The sequence below is a fragment of the Arachis ipaensis genome, chromosome B4 (assembly GCF_059453495.1).
Source record: "Arachis ipaensis isolate K30076 ecotype BB chromosome B4, ASM5945349v1, whole genome shotgun sequence".
Classification (NCBI taxonomy): Eukaryota; Viridiplantae; Streptophyta; class Magnoliopsida; order Fabales; family Fabaceae; genus Arachis; species Arachis ipaensis.
The window spans coordinates 129,840,607-129,860,592 of NC_142439.1; the positions used below are offsets into that span (position 1 = coordinate 129,840,607).

General features: G+C 29.9%; 1 protein-coding gene and 1 long non-coding RNA gene across 6 annotated transcripts; one reads left to right on the plus strand and one right to left on the minus strand.

Moving 5' to 3' along the window:
- Positions 1–264: 264 nt before the first annotated feature.
- On the minus strand, positions 265–1,895 carry LOC110270770 (F-box/LRR-repeat protein At3g48880-like). Its single transcript, XM_021120220.2, has 2 exons — positions 1,525–1,895; positions 265–839 (listed from the first exon to the last, which is right to left on the minus strand). Exons 1-2 carry the CDS (start codon positions 1,893–1,895, stop codon positions 284–286), a joined length of 927 nt encoding a protein of 308 aa, XP_020975879.1. The 3' UTR covers positions 265–283.
- Positions 1,896–8,498: 6,603 nt separating this feature from the next.
- On the plus strand, positions 8,499–11,550 carry LOC107639810 (uncharacterized). Of its 5 annotated transcripts, XR_015880688.1 has the most exons (8): positions 8,506–8,887; positions 9,434–9,479; positions 9,620–9,684; positions 10,612–10,691; positions 10,792–10,841; positions 10,971–11,014; positions 11,112–11,152; positions 11,314–11,550. It is a non-coding gene; the product is annotated as an uncharacterized LOC107639810 (long non-coding RNA). The 5 variants fall into 5 exon arrangements; XR_015880686.1 differs by having other exon boundaries at positions 8,499–8,887; positions 9,092–9,684; XR_015880689.1 differs by having other exon boundaries at positions 8,500–9,479; positions 9,573–9,684.
- The last annotated feature ends 8,436 nt before the right edge of the window (positions 11,551–19,986 follow it).

Sequence of the window (19,986 nt, forward strand, 5' to 3'; positions counted from 1 at the left end):
TGCAAATAATAGAAAGAGTAATGGAATAGATAGTTAATATTCGGAACATGTATGGTATTGGAATATGTGTTCACTTCTTCCCATTGCCATTCTTAGATATTAGCAAGACTATTTCATTTCCCCGAATAACAGCTAATTTTGCATATAGGAATATAAATTATCCAACATAGATACTCATATATATTTATGGCAAAACAAGAATAACAGTCATTCATAATAGCTACTTCCATGAAAGTAATTCAAATGTTGTATGTTCAAACAACCACATTTATTTCAAGCTTCTTTATTCATGATCATATAATTTATTCACGATTTCATATAATGCCTTCTTCGTCAAATAATTTTGACCCGCCATCCTATTCTTGCATATGGCACACCCGTTATTACTTTGACAAGTCAGAATCTTTCTCAAACGGTGGAGGAGCGGCCATTGATGATGTTGCAATTGGTGAGAAGTGTACAAAACAACCCGGTTTGATGTGTCAGGCTTGTCTATGATGAGACTATGGCAGATGTTCACAATCTCCAAATGCTTCAAGTTCTCAAGCACACAGCGCAATGCTCTAAAGCTCACTATTATGGATTGAAGGCTCAAGAACTTGAGATTTGGAGTGTGTTCAATCAAGGCTCTAGCATGATCCATTTCAAAGCCAATAGTGAATTTCAGACCGGTAATTCCTTTGCAGTATTTGCCAATTGCAGGAAAAATGTCCTTATGATTGATCATGCGGGTAATTGTGATGGATTCAAGCCCTACCCATAAACTAATTGCATGTTCAATTGCTTCTTTTGATAAGTTGCATATGGCAGGTAGAACTAACATTTTCAGATTTGGAGTCCTGCCAGAAAATATGATACATGAGAAACTCTACCTCAGTAATAATAATAATGAGAAAGTTAATAAATAATGGTTATATTCACGTAAAATCTTATATGAATTTATTCAATTTGTTTTTATTTTTTTTATAAACTATAAATAAATAATTTAACACTTGTTTAAGATGTTTAATTTATTTCTAATTCTTATGTCTTTTCATTTTAGATTATTACTAATGTGAGCGTCAAAAACTTTAGTAGATACACCTTATTATCTAGATTTACTAACTTGAAGAATAAAAAGTTTTGCCATAGCTTTTGTATCCTCATGCTACAACTTTATATTCTACAACTTAACTTGAAGTTATCTTAATATAAAATTGTCTCAATTTCGTCCCGTCGTCAATTTTGTTAACAACTTATTAATGACAGACAACGTTGAGACAATTTTAAAATGATAGGAACTTGAATAGAACAATTTAAACGTTAGAAAAAAACATTGAGTACAAAACGATACTCTACTCGAAAAAAATATCTTAAAAAATTCTGCTTCAATAGTATTACCTATCAAACCACACAAATGAAGTGCTCAAAGCCTCAAACCAGTCACCAATCATAATTTTTTAGACATACATACACTTTATGTATATAATATAGCATATATGATTATGCAATCCGAGCACAAAGAATAATTGAAAGTAGTGTTACCTTTCAGCAACAAGGAGCAAGTGTTCGTCCTTTAAGTAAGCATAGTAATTGAACACAAAACAACGAATGTGCCTTACTTCGCTCAGAGTTAAGATTCCCCTCAAGACTTTAGTCAGTCTTTCACTTGAATCTTTCCAAGATCCTAGCATTCTGGGTATGTTAAAAGGCTTATTGCAAAGTATACTAAGGTCAAGCTTATGCCAAAGTTTAGGATCACTACGAGCTTCACGCCAAATTTTACACACTCTTGATACTGTTGCAAGCTCTACAACATTAAGGAACATGAAAATATTCACCAACAACTCGTAGTATAAAACATCATTGATGTTTCTAGCATCGTTGTTATTGGATTTCACACACTTTTTTTTCATTTTTCAAAATTTTTCCTGCATGAATAATCATTAAAACCTTAATTAATATATGTCAATTGTCAAATGCATGAGATTGTTAAAGAAATTATATGAAAAAAAAAAGCATTTTAAATTGATTGAACTATATATATAACTGCGTATAGGCTAAGAACATCTTCATAAATTAAATGAATTGTTCTTCTTGTAATAACAAAATGCTTCATTCTTAATGTCACATGGATTTTTGAATCTTACTAGTCGTAGATTAGCCAATTTCCATGTCGTTTAATGAACTAGGCCATAATCAAAACATAGGATTGAAAATCTAACAAAATTAAAGATAGATACTCACTTTTTAAAAACACGAATTAACAAGCCAGAGAAACTGAAAATTTTTTCTATGATCATATTTGACCCAAGACCTTACGCACTTCTTTTCTTCTCAAATAAGTGTTATTTTTTAGAAATTTTTTCTCTCTACAAATCAATGGAATTGAATATTCTCAATACTATGATCTCTTCTTCAATGATTCCCCAAAATTAATTAATGGATGAAAGAGAATACAACTAAAATAATAAAGAAGAGTAATTATTGTTATTAAAGATAATTTTGACCTACTTTTTAACACATTTCAACAAATTTTTTAAGGTAAGTATACTTAGTATCATTCAGAAATCAGAGGTAAATTACTTTTTCTTAAATTACAACTAAGATCTATTATGCAACAATATATATGATGAGAAGATAATGTACCCTCTAATTTTAAAATGGTGCCAAAGCAACTATCTTTTTTTTTTAATTCTTGTAAAATTCAAAATAAACATATATTCAAGAATGGATGAAACATTTGACTTGAAAAAAAGTTTCGAACAATATGATTTAACCGTATTTATGTATAATCAATTTCTTCACGAAACGAAAACAACAAATTTGTTAAAAGATAAAGATAAAATTGTAGATCTCAAGTCTACAAAGTTAGGATACAATCATAGACAGACTAAAATGAAATATGACAAGGAAAAGAAATAAGCGTACCTCCTATGTCACTCTCTTTGATTTGTGATGAACAAAAGATGGAAGAAGACTGAAATTTAGACAAAAGACGGAAGAAGACTGAATGACTGAAGAAGACTCAAATTTAGATGTGTGTATGTGCGCGTGCGCGCGCGTGTTGACTAATATTTAATGTGTATATACTATTTTTGTTTTTAAATACAATGCTTCCAAAGAAAAATAAAAACAGCATTTATTAGGAATTAAAAAAGTTTTTGTCATTAAATAATGTAACATTATCTTTTCCCGGTCATAATTGATGAGAGAAAAGAAATGTAGTAAACGAAAATATTTGATAACAAAAAAATTAATAAAAAATATTAAAATTTATCTTATTTAATATTTAATAATTATTTATTAATTATTATAACAAATTCTAGCTTTTTTTTATCTCTATAGTATTATCAAATAATAAAATAACTAATATCCAAGTAACATGTGTCATAAACACACAGATTATTTATTTATTTATTTATTTTATGTAAAAAATACAAAGTTTATATTTTTAATATTTATTTTATATTTATTAAAATACAAAAATTTAACAATTTTTATTAATGATGTTTATAATGAGCATTTCCAATGTAAAATATTTCTTTTTATAATAGAGATGACAATTTAAGCCGATCCAACTTGATCCAATCTTGTGAATGGGTGTGAAATTTTTAATAGTTGGCTAAATTTAGAGACATGTATAAATAATACCTTATGATAAATATATATTTAAGAATGGATGAAATATTTGACTTAAAAAAAAATTTCGAACAATATGATTTAACCGTATTTATGTATAATCAATTTCTTCACGAAATGAAAAAAACAAATTTGTTAGAATATAAAAATAAAATTGTAGAGCTCGAGTCTCCAAGATTAGGATACAATCATGGACGGACTAAAATGAAATATGACAAGAAAAAGAAATAAGTATACCTCCTATGTCATTCTCTTTTATTTGTGGGGAACAAAAAATTGAAAAAGACTGAAATTTAGATTCTATGTAATTTACAGAAAACCAGGCCAGTCAAGACCTTATAAAATTCTATAAAATTGAATATACTGTTCAACTAGAAATTGAACGAAAAAAATAATTGATCAATAAAAAAATTTACAATTACAACCTTTAGTCATTCATAACTATCATTTTGAATTTTCTATTACATTTACCAATTAATAAATTACATGAATATAATTTATAAATTTGCTATAGGTCTACATAAAAAATTAACCTCTAAATTAATTATTCGTATAAAATGTATATTAAAATAAAAAATATACATTTAAAATAACTAAAATAATATATGTGTTGACTAATTTAGTGACTAATATACTAATTTGGTGGCTAATATTTAATATGTATATACTATTTTTGTTTTTAAATATAATGCATTCAAGTCACCAAAAAAAATATATAATGCATTTAAAGAAAAACAAAAACAGCATTTATTAGTAATTAAAAAAGTTTTTTGTCATTAAATAATGTAGCATTATCTTTTTTCAGTCATAACTAATGAGAGAAAATAAAAGTAGTAAACGAAAATATTTGATAACAAAAAAATTAGTAAAAAATAGTTAAGATTTATCTTATTTTATATTTATTAATTATTTATTAATTATTGTAACAAGTTCTAGCTTTTTTTTAATCTTTATAGTATTACTAAATAGTAAAATAATTAGTATTTAAGTAACATGTGTCCTAAACACATAGATTATTTATTTATTTATTTTATGTAAAAATACAAAATTTAACCATTTTTACTAATGTTATAATGAGCATTTTCAATGGAGTCTCCAAGGTTAGGATACAATCATGGACAGATTAAAATGAAATATAACAAAAAAAAGAAATAAGTATATTTTCTATATTACGTTCTTTGATTTATGGTGAACAAAAGACGGAAGAAAACTGAAATTTAGAGATTCTATGTAATTTATAGAGAACCAATCCAATTAAGGCCTTATAAAATTATATAAAATTAAATATAATGTTTAACTAGAAATTGTACGAAAACAAAAAAATAATTGGCTAACAAAAAATTTACAATTACATCATTCATAACTATTGTTTTGAATTTTCTAATACATTTACCAATTAATAAATTACATGAATATAATTTATACATTAATACATACATTAATTTTTAAATTTGTTATATTAGATGTACATACAAAATTAACTATTAAATTAGTCATTCATATAAAATATATATTAAAATATAAAATATATATTTAAAATAACTAAAATAATATATATGTGTACGTATGTGTGTGTAATGACTAATTTAGTGATTAATATTTAATGTGTATGTACTATTTTTGTTTTTAAATATATTGCATTTAAAGAAAAACAAAAACAGCATCGTCATTAAATAATGCAGTGTTATTTTTTTTCGATCATAAACAGCATCAATTAGGGATTAAAAAGTTTTTCGTCATTAAATAATGCAGTGTTATTTTTTTTCGATCATAAACAGCATCAATTAGGGATTAAAAAGTTTTTCGTCATTAAATAATGCAGTGTTATTTTTTTTCGATCATAACTGAGGAGAGAAAACAAAAGTAGTAAATGAAAATATTTAATAATAAAAGAATTAATAAAAAATAATTAAAATTTATCTTATTTAATATTTATTAATTATTTATTAATTATTGTAATAAATTTTAGCTTTTTTTATTTTTATAGTATTATCAAATAGTAAAATAATTAGTATTTAAGTTATATGTGTCCGAAACAGATAGATTATTTATTTATTTATTTATTTATTTATTTTATGTAAATAATACAAATTTTATATTTTTAATATTTATTTTATATTTATTAAAATAAAAAATTTAACACTTTTTATTAATAATGTTATAATGAGCATTTTAAATGATGTGTTTTTAGAGTATTATTTTTTATACTTTTAAAAAATGAATTGATTTAGAATTTTTATTGGAGTTTATTTATATCATCTTAGAGATACAGTATCATTTTAATGGAGAACCAATAAAATTTTATCACTCATATAATTATGTTAATGAAATAATTAAAAATAATATAAAATTTTAAATAAATCAAGACTAAATATTGGAAAAAAATATATTTTAATTTTAAATCACTATTTAATCCCACAAATATTCTTGTAAGATTCAAAAAGAAATTAAAATTAGAACTAGTATCCGTGATATTCGTCACATATTAACTAAATTAAAATAATAAAAAAATTATTTTTACTAGGGGTGAGCGATACCGGTGGCGACGTGTAGCGAGCCAAGTAACAACAGTGAAGTGGGATGATTATTGATGAATGTGAGGGTGGCAGCTGGTTGGAAAAGAAGAGGGTATTGAAGTGAAATGATTTGGTAAATTAGGGTTTGGGATGGTTATTTTTTTGAAACAACTAAGTGAATTTTTTTATTTAGGTAATTTGTAGAGTGTTTTTTATTTTTTTTATATGTATTGAGCTAAATATGCATTCCATTGTTTACATTGTTTAGATTTTTCATTGTCTTCCTAGCAGAGTTGTAAAAACAAAGACAAAATGTATCACGTTTAAGATTGGACGAGTATTGATATGAATATGTTTGTATGGGTTTGTAAGGTACTCGCGACGAATATAGATAGACTTGAGCCAATAAATAAAGAAAAAAAAAGGACAAATCGATGCCTGACCTTTTGGTCCGTGAATATTTAAGTCTTTAAAAATTTTAAAATACATCTACGTCTCTGATTTTTTTAAAATTTAGACACATCGATCTCTAAGTCTAATTTTTCCAATTTAAAAAATTCTTCTTTGTGTGCATCCATATCAACCAGGTTAGTACAACGAGAATCACATTTAATTTTTTTATTGGGTCTGACAAATTCAAATAAATATCAAAGATTGATATGTCCAAAATTTTAAAAGGTCAGAAATTTAAATATATTTTTCAATCTTAAAAAATTTAAATATCCATAAATCAAAATGTCAAAAACTTATTTATTCTTTTCTCATAAATAAAATACTTGTGAATAATGAGACAAATAATGGAATGGACAGTTAATATTCGAAACGTGTGTGGTATTGGAATACCTGCTCACTTTTTTCAATTGTCATTCTTATATATTAGCAAGACTATACTATTTCAATTCATACTCTAATAATATATTTTAAAAATATAATAATAATTTTTTTATTTTTTTATATATCAGGACATTAAAAATATAAATATCTTTTTAATTAATAACTTTAGTAAAATATTCTTTTTATGATGTTTTTACAATGGACTCTAAAAGCATGTTAACAAGACAATTTTCTCAATTCATATAAAGGAAAACAAACAATAAACACTTTTTTTTAATGACTGAACATAACACAAAAAAAAAGAACCTAAAAAAAAGAGTAGTACTCTTCTCTAATCATAATGTCTAAATTATTAGGGAGCCGTAACCACTCTAAATACACCTGCTTGTTTAAAACAGCAGTCTTAACCATTAAATCAGTAGCTTTGTTTGCTGTGCACTAAATGAGCACTAAAATAGCTGTCCAATTGCGCTGAAGTATCTCTTTGATTTTGTCAAACAGATCAAAATCATTAAAAAATATTATGATTAGAAAAATATGTAGAAGAATAGATCTAAGACAAACTTTCAAAATATATATATGAATTATTTCATCGTTGACAAAAATATTTTTAAATTTTATTATTGATAAAAATATCTTTAAATTATTTAAAAATGTGACAAATATATACATATTATGAACTTAAATATTATACGTTAATACAAAAAATGATGTGGCAAATGAAACTTCTTATATAAAAAGTAAGATTCTAATATTTACAAGTAAATCACGTCATACTTTTTTATTAAGGAGTAAGTTTTTGATCATAGCTAAATTCTTTTTATACGTTTTAAAATTATTTGAAAAAATTTTTGTCGATAATAAATTAAAATTTAAAAGTATTTTTATCAGTGCTAAGATACTTTAGATGTATTTTTAATAGTTTACTCGATAGATCTATTATTAAAGAGATCGATAAATTTTTTTTAGTTAAATTATTTTGTGCTCTTGAAACAATAATGATTTAAAAAATCCAAAAATAAATAAAAAATGAAAAAAAATGCTGTGTCAAAAATCAAAATAGAATCTTAAAAATTCTTGAATGCATTTAATACCTACGTACAAAAGCATATATGGAATTCATTAACTTCTTGAAGATAATTTTCTCTCATTTTTTAGATATTTTTTTTTCTCATTCTGATTTCGAATGAAAGTATTTAATGCCCGAGTTTACTTATCCTTTCTTTAAAATCTTCTTTTTAAAAGAAAAAAATTCTAAGAAGCGACCACTAATATAATCTCCAAATATACAATCAGAGATTAGCTAGAAAGCTTTGCATACATTTTTTCTTGACTATAAAAATTAAAAACCAAAAAATATTATAATTACTTCCAGAGTTGGAAGCAAAGACACTTATACTTACATATGCATGACGCAATATATGTATGGGACACTACAAAATTTATATTTAATTGAGGGAGTTTTTTAGTAGAGGTTTTTAAAAACCTCCAAAATCCCCTTTATTTATGATAATTTATAAATCCCCTAACAATTATTCATAATTAAAATTTATACTTCAGCTCAAAAAAACCCTCCTCTTAATTTTTGAGACCGAGTCAGGGAGAAGAGAAGAGAATGGTGATTGGCGAAGACAAAACCCTAAGTTCTCCACCTCCACCGCTGGTTCCGCCGCCGTTGCAATCGCCGGTTCTGCGGCCGTTTCTGCCACAATTGTAGGAAGCTTTTCAATCGAGCCATCTCCTCTATCAACATTATTGGTTTCAGATTTGTTTGCTTTGTAGCTACGGTTGTCGCTGCAGTTTCTGCCGCCGTTGTCGCCGCAGTTTCCGCCATCGTTGCCGCTGTAGTTGCCGCGGTTGAAAGCTTCTGAATCGTGCCACTGTTTCAGATCTATTTTCTCCTTCGAGCTGCGCTGGTATTCTTCTTCTTCTCCATATTTCACTTGTCTCTGTTTCTTAAATATATGCTATTAGAGTTAAAATCTTGTACCAATAGATTGTTCTGTTCTTCTTGAATGGTGAGTCCCACCTGGTCACGAATGTTGCCATGCAATTTATGTGTTAACACGTAATTGTTGAAGTCTATGAATTGCTCACTTCATTGGGTTTCACTGTTGAAGAAACTGATATCTTACGAGGCTACTGGGATGCTGCTGCTTCTGCTTCTGATTATGATTCAGCTCCTGCTTCCGCACCTCTTCCACTTGCAAAATGCCTTATATAGATAAATAAAATATATATAGTGGAGAAATATTTGAGAATTTATTGATCTTTGTATTTGCTACATTCTTATATGAACGTTTTGTCATGGATCTTGATTTGTAAATTAATAATATTGAAGAAATTGATAATACTGAAAAGTAATTTTCAGGTTTTGTTTGGAGACAATAAGAATTAAAACATGTCTTGCAATTTTTCTTTTATCATTTATTTGCAACATGAAGATAATGCTACTTTTGCAGCTCCAAGCTTGAAGGTAGACTAGTATGTTACAGGCTCTCAGACAAAGTATGCCACTCAAATACAATTTCCATTTATACTTTGTTACTAAGAAGAAATTAATGACACACCTGGACTAATTCTATTGATTATGTCGATCAGATTGTGATATGGATTCTAATAGGCATTTGATTTGGTTATGTATGAAGGCAAATGACTAGTTACACACATGGTCCATAGAGGATGATGCTCTTGAGCGTACTATTAATGGAGAGTAAGTCTATGACCCCATATGAATTTATTTACTATTATCTTGCTTAGCACATTGGTCTCATAACTAAGAACCTGATTCCAGTTATGTTAAATAGATAAAGTAGAAGTCTGTGAAGAATGGAGGATAGGAACAGAGGAAGTTAGGTCTCTTTTTATCATTTAGGCAGTTATGGTAAATAGATAAAGTAGAAGTCTCTTATATTGAACTATCCTTGCTGCTCTTAACATTAAATAAAATTGCTAAATTGATGATAAATAAAATTTTAAATAAATACATGTTCAATTTTTATGATGCTGGTAGGAAAATGTAAAGAATTTTCTTATCTTGGATTTGCTGTTTTATGATACTTTTGCACATTTACTTTGGTTCAAGATTTTGCTTCTTCTATTCACTTGTACAAAAAATAAAAAGTACTCTTTCTGCTACATGATCCTTTATTTTTAGTTTTAATTTGGATCAGAATAGAATAGAGCTATTCCCTCTTTCTTACTTCTCGCCATATGCTCACAGTACATCTAGTGTAGTGAGTAGTATAGTAGTAGATAGGATAAACCATAGTTTTAGTTTGCTTGCTTTAAATGACATTCACTAGCAGAGAAGATTAGACTCTACTTTATCAGTGTCAACAAAAAGAGATAATAATAATAATAATAATAATAATAATAATAATAATAATAATAATAATAATAACCACTGCTCCTTATGCATGTCTTGTTTCCTAGCAAGTACGTGTATCAGTTATCGATCTACAACCTACCTATATATAATCAACTAGCTACCTTCTGTTTATGCTTAGTACAAGTACAATTACTTAGTTAATTAAAGCCCTTCTTCTTCTACCTTATTTCCTATCCTCTTATTCCTGTTTTAGTGTCTTCTTTTATTGTTTAATTTAATGGATCATATTATCCTTCAATTTCTTGACAGATAATAATTATAATTGAAGTGGGTACTGATTTTTCTCTCACCAGTTTCTTGCTATTGCTTTTGAACAAGCACTTGTTGAGGTAAGATAATAATTATATCCTATTTTGGTTTAAATATGTTAGAAGTCTATTATAGATTTGTAGTTTATCATGTTAGAAGTCTCATATATATATTTTTCAGTTTCTGAAGTGTTTCAGGTTGTTTGTGCAGTTTGTGACACTAAGCAGCCGGTAAGTATTTTTCTTCCAACTTATTTCTTGGAGATGGACTAGACTGAATTTGATGCATGATTCCAGCTTGGGATTGTTAATATTCTTGCTTTCTCAATGATGCTGAATGCTTTTTTAATCAATCTGCAGATAGGGAAACAACAGTTTCATTGTGATGATTGCGGAATCTGTAGGTGCGGTTCACTTAGCTGTGTTTGAGTAGATCCATCTCTTATGTCACCTGAGTTTATGACATACAAGCTAACTTTTTATGATCTAATTTGGAAACAGGGTTGGTGGTCAAGAGAATTATTTCCACTGCGAGAAGTGTGGTATGCATTCATCATTCAACCAACATTGTGCTTTTTTTTCCCTTTTGTTTGTTTTTCCTATGCTTGTCCATACTTTGTTTTTCTTTCTTACTTTGAAAAATAAATTACTGTAAACACTTTAGTAAGGCTATATATGGTGATCAACATTTTATAATCTGCAGGGTCATGCTATTCAGTTACACTGCGTGACAATCATTTGTGTGTGGAGAACTCCATGGACATGTGCATTACTGGTTCTGTTATTGCAATTATGTAGTTAGATGATATTGAAACATTGAAGTTGTTCTATTTTATTTTTTAATGAAAAATAGTAATAGTTATGTAGAACAATATTATATGCAATTATATTTGGAACTATTGACATTAAGAACTTTTATATATAGTTACATTGTCTTAAATTGAGGAATTATTATTTTTTTAGTGTCATTGAGAAATTATTGTGCTATAAAAGATTTAGTTTTTAAATTTTAATATTAAAAAATAAATTTTTTATTTGAGTAGTGTGTAAATGAGATGGAATTAATAAATGTTTTAAAATTAAAAATAAATAAATAATTAAAAGGTTTGTGGAAGTTTAAAAATCCCACAAAATAGTTAATTTTTGTTAAATTAGAAAATCAATTTGTGGGGGTTTTAAACTGCCACAAAAGTGTTTTATAACTCCCACATAAGTCCACTATAAAACTCCCACCAAACACACACAAAAACCCCCCACTGAATAGATAGTGGAGGTTTATAAAAACCTCCACAAAAGACTTCGTGGCACCTCAAATTTTGGGGGTTTTAAAAACCCCCAAAAACCATTCAATGGGGGTTATAAACCTCCACAAATAGAAAAAAAAACCTCCACAAATAAACAAAATTCTTGTAGTAGATACATGAACATACTAATTACAAATTCTTTTGTTAAATACGTGAATAAGACATATATGCACAATATAAAAATTAAAGTAAATAAATCATAATAACATAATAAAATTTTTTTGAAACGAAAACCTTTGACATAAAATTTCTTAGGAAGTTATTTAAGTATATACTTTTAATGTCTTTGATTTTTTAAATTTTATAAAGTATTTTAGATTTTTGGTATTGATAATAAATAATACACATTATTGTTAGACTCGTTTTAAGAATATATATAAATACAGAATAAAATTAGACATATTGATACTTAATTATATTTAGAAGTGTCTATTTTGGTTGATTTTTGTTCGACTTCAATAGAGGTATCGATCAAACTTGTATCAATAATCTCAATACCAGAAACAGATATGTCCTCTAAAAAAGTGAACTTATAAGATTCCTGATTTTTTAAAATTTAATAATAAATTTATTTATAATTTATTATATTATTAAGATTATATTTTAAGAGATTTTATATATAATTTAAGTAATTTTTTATTTATGGTTTAAAATTTTAGTAATTGAATAATAATAACAATTTTATATGGTTTAAGTTGAATAATTAGATTTTATACTTTATTTTATGATTATAAAGGAAATTGATTTTTATTATCTCTAATGATTGAATTAGAGTATTTATTTGAAAATAAATTTTAAGTTGATAATCAAATAGTATTTTTATAGATATTATTATTGGATTAAATTTTATTTTTAATTAATACTCTACCTAAACCCTAATTTCCAAATCAAAACCCTAAATCCCTAAAATACAACCCTAATCCTAATATTTACTAACACCGACTGCATTACCGCCTCACCCATTGCCCTCCCCTTCTAATAAGAAATTGATTGGACTTTGTTGTGATAAACACAATAGATATGGATGCCCATTAATATCATGGCTATTAATATCATGGCTGGATGACTCAGTTCTCATTTTACCAAGAAAGAATGTACATTAATGAAGGTTGAAAATTTTCCTTCATTATGCCTATAAAAGGAGGTTAAGCCTCCGTCAATATGACACACAGCAATAACAAATATTCCTACCTCTCTCTTCTTTCATATATTATTATAAAGTCTATTTTCTTTTCTCTCCTAGTGGGTGCTAGTGTATAATATTAATACATATAATATTAATACTTTTTATTAGTGTGAGATATTGATGTGGTGAATATTATTATTATTTATTTACATATTTTATTTTATATCTAGTACATCTACCTTATTTATTTTACAACACGTTATCAGCACGAGACTCTGATCAAATTTTTAGGAAGGCTCAGGTAACAAATTTTCATTATGTCGAAACTCTCTCATCTTGAATTCAATGCTCTTGATATATCTGGAAACAATTATTTATCATGGATACTAGATGCTGAAATTCATCTTGATTCAATGGATCTTAGAGATACCATTAAGGCTGAAAATAATGCATCTCAGAAGGATAAAGCTAAAGCCATGATTTTTCTTCGTCGTCATCTTGACGAAGGATTGAAAAATGAATATCTCACATTAAAAGATCTTGCAGATCTTTGGAAAGACCTTGAAGAAAGGTATAATCATCAAAAAATGGTAATACTTCCTCAAGCCCGATATGAATGGACGCACTTGCTTCTACAGGATTTTAAATCTATAAATGAATATAATTCTGCAATGTTTCGAATCACCTCACGAATGAAATTATGTGAGGAAAAGATAACTGATCATGATATGTTGGAGAAAACTTTCTCAACCTTCCATGCCTCGAATGTGCTCCTGCAGCAGCAGTATCGAGAAAAAGGATTTAAAAAATATTCTGAGTTAATTTCTTGCCTTCTTGTTGCTGAACGCAACAATGAGTTGTTATTAAAAAATCATGAAGCGCGCCTAGCTGGCGCCGCCCCATTTCCTGAAGTAAATGCGGCAAATTACCCCAGAAGAGGTAAATGGAAAGGTTTTAATAATAAGAAAAATTATGGAAGGAAAAAGAATTATGTTCAAAAGAGAGGATCTCACCAGAAGTGGGATAAAGAAAGGAATATCGGGCAGAATAAATCAACCGAGGAGAAGTGTTTTCGCTGTGGTGGAAAGGGCCATTGGTCACGTACCTGTCGTACCCCAAGGCACCTAGTCGATCTTTATCAGGCATCTTTGAAAAAGGACGACAAAGGAAAGGAAACAAATTTTGTTTCAAATGATGCTGAGAACTCCACCACTCATTATGATGTATCTGATTTCTTTGAGGATCTGAAGGAAATATTGGTCATTTGATCAACGATGGAATAGTTTAATATGTGGGATTGTGAAGTATCTATGTAAATAAATAATGTAAAGAACTTATTGTTAAGTTTTATTTTCTATGTATTTAAGTTTCAAATGTGATGTACATAAATAATGGAATATTAATGTTTATGAATTTTGAAATTATTAAATGTGTCAAATTTTAAAATAAAATTTTAGTATATGACATTATTTTATGTACAGTGTTTTTTTTAGAAAAATGATTCTGATCAAATATTCAATTTAACTGTGCATACTGCTCATTTTATTATTATTTGTTTTTTTGAAGAGAATGGCAAGGATATGTAATGAAGATGTATGCCTTGTGGATAGTACAAGTTCGCACACTATTCTCAAAAGTGATATATATTTTACCCATCTTGTGCCAAAAGAAGAATGTGTTAATACTATTATTGGCTCAGGCAATGTGATAGAAGGCTCCGGAAGAGCTATAATTTTGTTTCCTGGAGGAACAAAATTTATAATAAATAATGCACTATTATCTACCAAGTCTCGAAGAAACTTGTTGAGCTTTAAAGATATTCGCCAAAATGGATATCATATTGAGACTATGAATGAGGAAAATCATGAGTATTTATGTATCACAACTCATGATTCAAATAAGAAAGTTATATTAGAAAAATTACCCTCACTTTCATCTGGGTTGTACTATACAAAGATTAGTGCAATTGAATCACATGCCACCGTAAACCAGAAGTTTACTAGCCCAAATGAATTCATAACTTGGCACAACAGATTGGGTCATCCGGGAACAACCATGATGAGGAGAATTATTGAAAACTCTCATGGACATTCACTAAAGAACCAGAAGATTCTTAAAACTAGTGAATTTTGTTGTGCTGCATGTTCTCAAGGGAAGTTAATTTTAAGGCCATCACCAGTAAAGATTGGATTTGAGTCTCCTGAATTCCTAAAAAGGATTCAAGGTGATATATGTGGACCTATTCATCCACCATGTGGATCTTTTAGATATTTTATGGTCCTAATAGACGCATCTTCAAGATGGTCACATGTGTGCTTATTATCTTCTCGCAACCTGGCTCAAATTATTCGATTAAAAGCACAATTTCCAGAAAATCCAATCAAAGCAATTCGTCTTGATAATGCTGGTGAATTTACTTCTCAAGCTTTTGATGCTTATTGTATGGCTAATGGAATAAGTGTTGAACATCCAGTAGCTTATGTTCACACACAAAATGGGTTAGCAGAATCACTTATTAAGCGCCTCCAATTAATTGCTAGACCCTTGCTTATGAGAACAAATCTCCCAACCTCGATTTGGGGGCATGCTATTTTACATGCCGCAGCACTTATTCGTTTGAGGCCAACGAGTTATCATCAATTCTCTCCTATGTAATTAGCTTTTGGCCAGCAGCCAAATGTCTCCCATTTAAGAATATTTGGGTGTGCGATATATGTTCCCATTGCACCACCTAATCGCACCAAAATGGGACCCCAAAGAAAATTGGGGATATATGTTGGATATGATTCTCCCTCTATAGTGAGGTATCTTGAGATACAAACTGGTGATGTGTTTAAAGCCCGGTTTGCGGATTGTCATTTTGATGAATCAAAATTTCCAACATTAGGGGGAGAGAATAAGCTTCCTGAAAAGGAGCTTAACTGGAATGCATCATCATTGATGCATTTAGATCCTCGATCAGGGCAATGTGAACGGGAAGTTCAAAAGATTATACATTTGCAAAGAATAGCAAATGAATTGCCTGATGCATTTTCTGATACAAAGAGGATAACCAAATCTTATATACCAGCGAAAAATGTCCCAATTCGAATTGATGTCCCAGTAGGACAAGTAGCCACTGAAGCAAATTCACGCCAGAAGCATGGCAGGGCGGAAAATGCCCCAATTTGAATTGATGTCCCAATAGGACAAATAGCCACGAAAGCAAATACACGCCAGAAGCGTGGCAGGCCTGTCGGTTCCAAAGATAAAAATCCTCGAAAGAGAAAAGAGGTAAATACGATTCCTGTTGAAAAAGACATAGTAAAGACACCTGCAGTTGTCCAAAATTCTGATATAGTATTAACGCCAGAAGACGTTCAGGTACCTGAAAATTGTGAAAATGATGAGATCTCAATAAATTATGTCTGTACAGGAGAGAAATGGGACCGAAATAAGACAATTGTCAATGAAATATTTGCATATAATGTGGCATTAAATATCATGCATGAAAGTAAGGATCTTGAGCCAAGATCAGTCGAAGAATGTCGACAAAGGAATGATTGGCCAAAATGAAAAGAAGCCATGAAGGCTGAATTAGACTCACTTGCAAAACGTGAAGTCTTTGGACCTGTAGTCCGTACACCTGAAGATGTAAAACCTGTTGGATATAAATGGGTATTTGTGAGAAAACGAAATGAAAAAAATGAAGTTGTTCGCTATAAAGCCCGACTTGTGGCACAAGGTTTCTCACAAAGGCCTGGTATAGATTATGAAGAAACGTATTCCCCTATAGTGGATGCGATAACATTGCGCTATTTGGTCAGTTTATCTGCATATCATAAACTGCATATGCATTTAATGGATGTGGTAACAGCCTACTTATACGGCTCATTAGATCGGGATATCTATATGAAAGTCCCTGAAGGACTAAAGATATCTAAACCATCTAGTGAATATTCGCAAGGGTTATACTCAGTCAATTGCAAAGATCTTTATATGGTCTAAAGCAATCTGGACGAATATGGTATAATCGTCTTATTGAGTATCTGACCAAAAACGGATTCAAGAATGATGATATATGCCCGTGTGTTTTCATAAAGAAAACTGCTTCTGGATTCATTATAATTGCTGTGTACGTTGATGATTTAAATATCATTGGGACTCCTGAAGAGATTCCAACAATTATAAAAACTCTAAAAGAAGAGTTTGAGATGAAAGATCTTGGAAGAACTAAATTTTGTCTCGGCCTGCAGATCGAGCATATAAAAAGTGGGATCTTTATTCATCAAACAACATACACAGAAAAGATCTTGAAGAGATTTTATATGGATAAGTCACATCCTTTAAGTACCCCAATGATCGTAAGATCTTTGGATGTGAAAAATGATCAATTCCGTCCTAAAGAAGAAAATGAAGATATCCTTGGTCCTGAAGTACCATATCTTAGTGCCATTAGAGCACTAATGTATCTTGCTAATAATACGCGACCTGACATATCATTTGCTGTGAATTTACTAGCAAGATATAGTTCCTCTCCAACCAGAAGACATTGGAGTGGAATCAAACAAATCTTTCGATATCTTCATGGGACGGTTGATATGGGATTATTTTATCCCTATGGATCCAAATCACAACTAGTTGGCTATGCATATGCTCGATACCTGTCTGATCCACATAAAGGGAGATCTCAAACAGGATACCTGTTTACATATGGTGGAACAGCTATATCATGGAGGTCCACGAAACAGACGATTGCTGCAACATCCTCTAATCATGCCGAAATACTGGTGATTCATGAAGCAAGTCGCGAGTGTTTTTGGTTGAGGAGTCTGATCCAATATATTCTGTCATCATGTGGACTGATTGATCATAAGATAGCTCCAACTATCCTGTTTGAAGATAATGCAGCATGTATTGCTCAACTTAAAGGCGGATACATTAAAGGTGATAAAACAAAGCATATTTCTCCCAAATTCTTCTTCACTCATGATCTTCAAAATCAAGGGACAATTGATGTGCAACAGATCCGCTCAAGTGACAATCTGGCAGATTTATTTACAAAGTCACTCCCAAAATCCTCCTTTGAAAGATTGGTACATGAGATTGGGATGCGCCGATTTCGAGACATTAAATGATGTCGGCAAGAGGGGGAGACTGTACTCTTTTTTCCTTGGTCAAGTTTTTTTCATTGGATTTTTCTTGACAAGGTTTTTAATGAGGCAGCTCCATCATTAAAGGATATTGTACTCTTTTTCCTTCACTAAGGTTTTTTTCCCACTGGGTTTTTCTTTAGTAAGGTTTTAACGAGGCAATAATCCGAAATGGTCATCCAAGGGGGAGTGTTGTGATAAACACAATAGATATGGATGCCCATTAATATCATGGCTGGATGACTCAGTTCTCATTTTACCAAGAAAGAATGTACATTAATGAAAGTTGAAAATTTTCCTTCATTATGCCTATAAAAGGAGGTTAAGCCTCCGTCAATATGACACACAGCAATAACAAATATTCCTACCTCTCTCTTCTTTCATATATTATTATAAAGTCTATTTTCTTCTCTCTCCTAGTGGGTGCTAGTGTATAATATTAATACATATAATATTAATACATTTTATTAGTGTGAGATATTGATGTGGTGAATATTATTATTATTTATTTACATATTTTATTTTATATCTAGTACATCTACCTTATTTATTTTATAACAGACTTACGGGTTTTAATACAATAAATAAGGATTTTTAGTAAAGGGCACACTCAAAAGGACACAACGGAAACATAAAAGGATAGATAAATTTGGGGGGTGGGGGTTCCTACTAGACCTCTAAAAAATCAGTTCTTAGCAACCTAGGTCACCGAAAGAATTTTTTCTACTAGACCTTCAAAGAACTTGTCCTTGACAACCAAGATCAGAGGGATGAAAACTGAAAGGAATCACCACACAGATCACTTTAGTGTTGGATCCTTCAATCTTCTTCCTGCAACAAGCGAAGCAAATCACTTACCTCACTTAATCACAAAAAAAAAAGAGCATAAAGCACTAAGAAAAATTTATTTATCAAAAGTTGTGTAAATTGTCTCATCAAAGATGTTTAAATAGGTCCCTAACAAACTAACTAAAAGATAAGATAAAATAATTTAATTTACATCTCCTAAAGATAAGATAACTAATTTAAATCAGATTTGATCTTATTAGATTTGATCTTATTTGATTTAAATTTTAAAATCCTAAAGATATGATAACTAATTTAAATCAGATTTGATCTTATTATATTAGAACATATTTGATTTAAATTTAAAATCCCTAAAAATACTACTAAGCAAATCAGAAGTAAATCAAATCTTTCAATAAAAACCTAAAAAATTTGAAAATTAATAAAAATGATACCTTCCATTGAATTTGAAAAGCTTTATTGGGCTTCTTGTTGTCCTGCCTTAACCCAATGGGCGTTATGAGTTGTCGCCTTTTAACACTACTATTTTTGAGACGGACTCTTGGTCTTCTTGATATCCAGGACTGGCATGATACAATTCTTCTAGTATTTAAATCTTTGAACGTGACGAGATTATCACTCCGTCCCTTAGCTCTAAAATGACAAAAATGTCTTCCTGACCACGTATCGTATTCCCAGATACACACACAACTCACAAACACCAACACACACGGTAGAGAGGAGAGAGCACGAAGAGATCCGAGAGAGGGAGGGTACTCCGCCGCCACCAGCCATCGTCGCGCCACCTCCGTCGTGCATCACCGCCGGTCACTGCTACTGAGCCGCCATCGAAAGCGGAGCCGCGGAGAGAGGGCCGTCAAGACACGAAGAGAGAGAGAGTCCGCAAGGAGAGGGTAGCCATTCGCGTCCCGTTGCCATCGCTTGAGGGAGACCGTTCGCGTCTAGCTCGACGCGGCCATTCCATCGCCGTCATCCGCCGTCGAGCTCGAAACTGCCACCATCGCACG

Bases quoted from the DNA above. Each gene is read 5' to 3' on its own strand.
- LOC110270770 (XM_021120220.2), bottom strand. From the start codon at position 1,895: ATGAAAAAAAAGTGTGTGAAATCCAATAACAACGATGCTAGAAACATC. The intron at 840-1,524 runs GTAACACTACTT...ATTTTCTGGCAG, and splicing joins TTGCTCCTTGTTGCTGAAAG to GACTCCAAATCTGAAAATGT.